The sequence below is a fragment of the Ipomoea triloba genome, chromosome 1 (genome assembly GCF_003576645.1).
Source record: "Ipomoea triloba cultivar NCNSP0323 chromosome 1, ASM357664v1".
NCBI classification, from domain to species: domain Eukaryota; kingdom Viridiplantae; phylum Streptophyta; class Magnoliopsida; order Solanales; family Convolvulaceae; genus Ipomoea; species Ipomoea triloba.
In genome coordinates this window covers 32,648,399-32,654,428 of record NC_044916.1, presented here as the reverse complement: position 1 = coordinate 32,654,428, position 6,030 = coordinate 32,648,399, and the positions used below count along the sequence as shown (strand labels likewise).

The 6,030-nt window shown below is 31.6% G+C and overlaps 1 protein-coding gene across 1 annotated transcript in view; it reads right to left on the bottom strand.

Moving 5' to 3' along the window:
• LOC116023241 (probable monogalactosyldiacylglycerol synthase, chloroplastic) overlaps positions 1-3,111 on the bottom strand; it is a 5,465-nt gene extending 2,354 nt beyond the window's left edge. Inside the window, exons 1-6 of the mRNA XM_031264232.1 lie at positions 2,637-3,111; positions 2,023-2,530; positions 1,725-1,897; positions 1,000-1,161; positions 790-931; positions 188-412 (exon numbers count right to left, since the gene is read on the bottom strand). Of these exons, the coding sequence (XP_031120092.1) occupies positions 188-412; positions 790-931; positions 1,000-1,161; positions 1,725-1,897; positions 2,023-2,529 (1,209 nt within the window). The 5' untranslated portion in view covers position 2,530; positions 2,637-3,111. The remainder of the gene's footprint in view (positions 1-187; positions 413-789; positions 932-999; positions 1,162-1,724; positions 1,898-2,022; positions 2,531-2,636) is intronic.
• Positions 3,112-6,030: the final 2,919 nt, after the last annotated feature.

Genomic DNA, 6,030 nt, shown 5'->3' with positions numbered 1-6,030 from the left:
AAAAAAAAAAAAAAAAAAAAAAAAAAGAACAACTAGAGCAGCTTTGTACTGGAAGTATCCGGTCAGTCTAGCAAAGATGTGGTTATGATTGACATGGTGAATAAGTATGTTAAAAAAAAAAAAAAAAAACAGTTGCATAAGTTTTATAAAAATAAAAATAAAAGCATCATAAATGGAGAAAACATACCTTGACTGGAACTTTCCAGTCAATGGAAAGCAATTTGGCGGCAAGCTTCTTATTGCGTCCACAGATTATGAGGATCTGACCTGTTGGTTCCCCAAGTCTTTCATCATACAGTGCCTTTCCAAGTGCACGAGCTGTAGCCTCAATAGGCCCCATCCCTTCACCACCACCTATTAGAAGTACAGCAGGAAGTTGTTCATCCATACCAAGCTCATCCCTCAATTCAGCCTAGATTTCAATGAAATTTTAATTAAGAAATAATCTAAAACACATGGCTGTATGTGAAAAATATTGAAATAACAAGAATCATTTTACACATACAACAACAAATCTAAAAATAAAAGAAAAAAGCTTTAAGTTCAACCAAGTCAAATAACCAATATCTTGAGTTCTATTTCTCATAGCAGTTTCATCAATTAGTTAAAACAGCTATTAGATATACAATACAGACAACACATTGCAACATCCTAATTTCCCTTCAATGATGTAAAACAAAAAGGGGTATAACCACACCTAACAGAACATAAAGGAATTTTTAAAAAAATGAAACTCCTGGAAAGAGAATAAAAAGAAAAGAAGGTAAAAGAGAGAATCTTAGAGCCAACCTTCGGCCGAATAGGTTTCACAAAGGATGGCCGCACTGGAAGGCCAAAGATTTTGATTTGAGAAAACCGAAGACCAGCTTTAATTGCCCGATGTGCTACCTCATCTGAAGGTGCATAGCACCTTGTTACAAGCTTGTGAAACCTACAAAAGAAACAAAATATGAAAAATCTGAATGAAGTACATGAAAGGTGATTAACCATTGAACCTACCATGTTGGATGGCAAGTGCATAAATCTGTCACAACTGTAGTAAATACAATCTTGTTCAAGAGACCTTTCGACCGCAAGATACGAAGTGGCACGTGTTGCATAAGAGGATGTACACTGATAATAATATCAGGTTTATATTTCATAAGACCTTTTGCAACTTCCCTACATAAAGATGTGGAAGAAAAGATCTTAAAAATCAAAAACCAAATGCCCCATACAACTAAAAACAAGCTTCAGAATAAAGGATCAAAATACAGAATAGTTGTCATAATTCATTACAAGCCATAAAAATGCAATTAATGCAAGTGCAAGTGTGCAACAATTAAATCATAAGATTTATTCTAGTTAATTATCTGAAATCAACCAATAGCAAAACTTATATGGAAGAGATACAAGCTAGCAAGAACCCTAAATGACATCAAAAGCATTCTCAGCAGTTTGCATCTAATAATGAACATGAGTACAGAAGCTGATCTTTAATATCCTACAGATTATATTATGATTACATAGAAAAAAAGATCAGTCAGAAAAATAAGTAAAACAATTCTAGATACTATCTTTTTGAAGATAGAACCAGCACGGTAACAGTATAAAGTCCAATATTAACATATAAGCATTTATTCTCAGTCTTAGTAAATGATTGCTTCTTTTTTTTTTTTTAAGTAAATGATTGCTAAAAGACATTTCTACCAGAATTGCATACATTACACAAAACTCAGCCTCACCTTGCAATAAAAGTTGAGGTAGCAGCAAAGTTGGACTGATGAATAACACGGGGAGCAGAAGCATAATAAGTCATTCTCCACAAAGAACTATGTTTAACCAAGAAACTGTAACTTTTGGGTAATTGGTTAAATGGCCATGGAGTATGTTCCGTCCATAGATCACATACAATCACCTGGAAGAAAAACTCATTAAGAACAAATATGTCCTAACAACAAACATAACTCGCATGCCATGCAAATTTCAAACAACCAATTGACTCAAGCTACAAGAATCAGTAATAGTCCATAAAAACCAAACCTGGTACTTTTCACCAAATTCTTGACTAAAGGCTGCCTTGATGGCCTCAGCTGATGCCCTGTGGCCCCCTCCTGTATCACTCATTAAAATCAGCACCTTCTTTGGAGCACCCCCTTCAGCCCCGGCAATGGGGATTCCCTCATCCTCCAACACCCCATTACCATCCCCTGCAAACCCATTACTCTCCGCAGAACCAGATTGAATTGATGCAAACCCAAGAGGGATTTTCTCACAATGAAACCCAATAGCTCTGTTGAACAGATTGAGCAGCCTTCCAACCCTTGCAGAAGCACTTCCCTTAGTGCTCAAACACAATACACGACGTTTCTGCTGACTTACACAGCCTCTTCTCCCCAAATCATCACAGTACAAGTAGTTAAACGAAAGATTGCCGGAAGCAAAGTTGGAGGAGATGGACTTCTGAGAGTAATCAAACACAAAGGTGCCCAATTTAGATGCATAACCCATCTGTTTAGTGGGTTCTTGCGGCACGGATGAAACCCGCATTCTGTTACAACAACAAATCGATAGACAACAACGAGGTGAGATTAGTAATGGTAACCTGAAAAACTTAGACTTCAATAGAGAAGTGACATTGAACATTTGAACCCCACCTGAATGTTGAAATGCCTCAGAGGAGTGAGATGAATTGGGGGCGCCGGAAGGTCGGAGAAGAGTTCGTAACTTCTTCGTATACACCCAAATCCAAAGGGTTTTTAAAGAAATATAATAATTACCGCATCGCGCTGTATTTCCCTCGTTAACAAAACTACAGATAGATACCAAAAGTTGTACCCTAAATCTGAAGTCTAAACCCGTTCTTAAATCCTAAATTAAGATAGAGATGAACATAAAGCGATTCATGTCAGTCTTGGCCGGTCGATTCTTCAGTCTTCACACGGTTGTGCGGACGGCGGAGTGTGATCGCGCAGAGGTCGGAATCGGTAGTTTGACCATTGGTATCAATGGTTGACCCCCAAATCCCCAATTGGATCATTTGATTGGATGGCATAATTTTGCAATCTCCGTCCAATCTTTCTTATTTTAGGTTAGATAAAGAAGAATACGGACTTATCCTTTACATTTTTCACATGTATGAATTCCATTCTTCAATCATTTTCAATGTTTTTCTTTTCCCTTTTCGAAAAAGCACAAACAAATTCCCCATGCATGACTAATAGCCACTCTACTGCATCAACTATCTTTGCATATACAGTATCTATCATAGCTAATAAACATGTTTTTCTATACCATTTATTAATTCAAGCTAGCCATAATCGAAATCACAAAAGATACATACAAGTGAAAGTGGCACACTACATGTGCAATGTTGGAAGTGCACGCCCACTAAGTTAGTAGTGGATAGTTGGACCCTTTTTTTTTTTTTTTAAACGTGGATAGTTGGACCCTACTCAGAGAAGTTGTCCAACAAACCTTCTTAAAGAGTTTTTTTCCAAAATGGTCCCTCGACTATTGCTCATTCTCAATTTTGCATTTCGACTTTCAATTGCACCTAATGTGGTCCCTCGACTTTCAAAAACTCACCCAATTTGATCTTCCGTTACATATTCCGTCAAATCAGTGTTAAAATGGAGGGTATTTTCGTCCATTTACCTATTGTTAGCCTAATAAACATTGAAAATAGTTGAGGGACCATTTTGAGAATAGTCAAGGGACCATTTTGGGAAAAACTATTTTATTTATTTCATTTTTGTTTATTTCCATTTTTTAGACTCTATAATTTAGAATTTCTATACATTTTTTTCTTACAAATATAAATAGTTAAAATCGCGTAATCCAACCTCAAAATTTTTAACTTTCTTTACAAACTTTTCCTCTAAATATACAAACTATTCCTATGAAGTTTTACAATAAGTTCCGTAAATTTCTTTTTTTTTTTTTATGTTCATAGACAATCAATCACTATGTATCACATTAAATATTACTTTTACCATTGAAAATAATTTTTTTTTTTCAAGCGTAGACACCCAAAGAGTGTAAAATGTAGGGAAAATATTGGACCGAAAGGTAAATTTTTCTAGTAAACTTCTCAGGTGAGCCGAAAAGTAAAATCTCGTCAATGTTTCTTGCAATATTTTCTGTATTTGATTTCGAAGTAATTATTAAATTTTATATTAATTTACATTATTTAAGATATTGTATGACATCTTTTATATGTTTTCCTCTTCTTATTTTTTTTTTATTAAGGAAAGTATAATTTATTTTGTAATGTGGACACATTATTTTTAATAATTTTGATTTAATTAAATTATACCTTAATTATAAAAATCCTACCTAATAATTTTAGTATATTACACGAGACACAATAATTATTATAAATAATGTTTAATAATTGTCAATTTGTATTCAACAATAAAATTTATAGTTAATTTTTAAGTCAATCATAAAATCTTTTGTGCTGTGGGCACATTATTTTTAATTATTTGAGTTTAAGAATATTATATCTTATTTATAAAAAAAATCCAAAGTAATATATTTAGTACTACAAATGCGACTAAGAATTATTTTAATCGATGCTTGAAAATGAGTATTTATAAAATTTACGAAACTCATTGTAAATCTGCATAGGAATAGTTTGTATATTTAGATAGAGGGAAAAAGTCTGTAAAAAAGTTAAAAATTTTTAGAATGGATTGCATGATTTTAACTATTTATATTTGTAAGAAAAAAAATGTATAGAAATTATAATTTTATAGAGTCTAAAAAATGAAAATAAACAAAAATGAAATAAATAAAATAGTTTTTCCCAAAATGGTCCCTTAACTATTCTCAAAATGTTCCATCAACTATTACTCAAGGTTTATTAGGCTAACAATAGATAAATGGACGAAAACGCCCTCCATTTTAACACTGATTTGACAGAATATGTAACGGAGGACCAAATTGGGTGAGTTTTTGAAAGTCGATGGACCACATTAGGTGCAATTGAAAGTCGAAATGCAAAATTGAGAATGAGGAATAGTCGAGGGACCATTTTGGAAAAAAACTCCCTTCTTAAATAAGTATTGAACTTCAAATCTATGGCTATTTATCCCTTCTATTTTTTGAATTAATATAAAAACTTGTAACTTATAGTTCAACCGTTCAAATCAATAATGTCAAATAAGTTGTTCACACTGAGAATTGGACTTAGAATAATATGATTATCAAGCTAATATTTCGACCAACTTGATTGGTGTTGCCTCCTCCTCATCGCTCTTATTATGAATACTAGTATTTTGACTAATGCCCAATATTAAAACATTAATAAATATAAATAATTAAAATTTATAATTCGAATTATATATACACAAATAATATATGTATTTTATACACACATATATGATTTACCATTAATAGAATTTTAATTAAAATATAATCAACCATTAAATTAATTATATAATGATTTTAATAAAATGATAATTAAAGAATAGGAAAAAGATATGATAGATATAGGTGTATGATAATAATGATGGAGTTAAAATTAACGGTGTTATAACAGTGTAAGAGTAGTTTTGTATAACAAGAAATGTAGTAGGAACATTTTTGTCTAATAACATTGAAGTGTACAACATTTAAAGCAAAATGTATATATTTATTAGCATACAAAAAGAGGGACATAAATCAAAGATATAACCTTGATTGAGACTTATTATGTTTTTAAGATATTAGGATAATAAATAAATTACAACATGTGTCTAAAATATAATATTTATACCTGGCTAAATATTTGAATGGAAAACTCCATAAAGAATCGTATCTCATGAGTCATGACTATTGGTTATATTTGGTAACAGAGTTAACTTATCAGTTAATTTTAGTTTATTTAACTACTATTAACTGTTTAATTTGATTAAACATTCAATATGAGTATTTGGTCAATCAGTTTTTTATAACAACTTATTGTTTCAAAATAATAAAATTCAAAAAGCTGTTCAAAACAATTTTTTTATCATTTTTTTGTGAAAAATAAATTATACATTTAAATGTCATTTTGCATGTAATCAA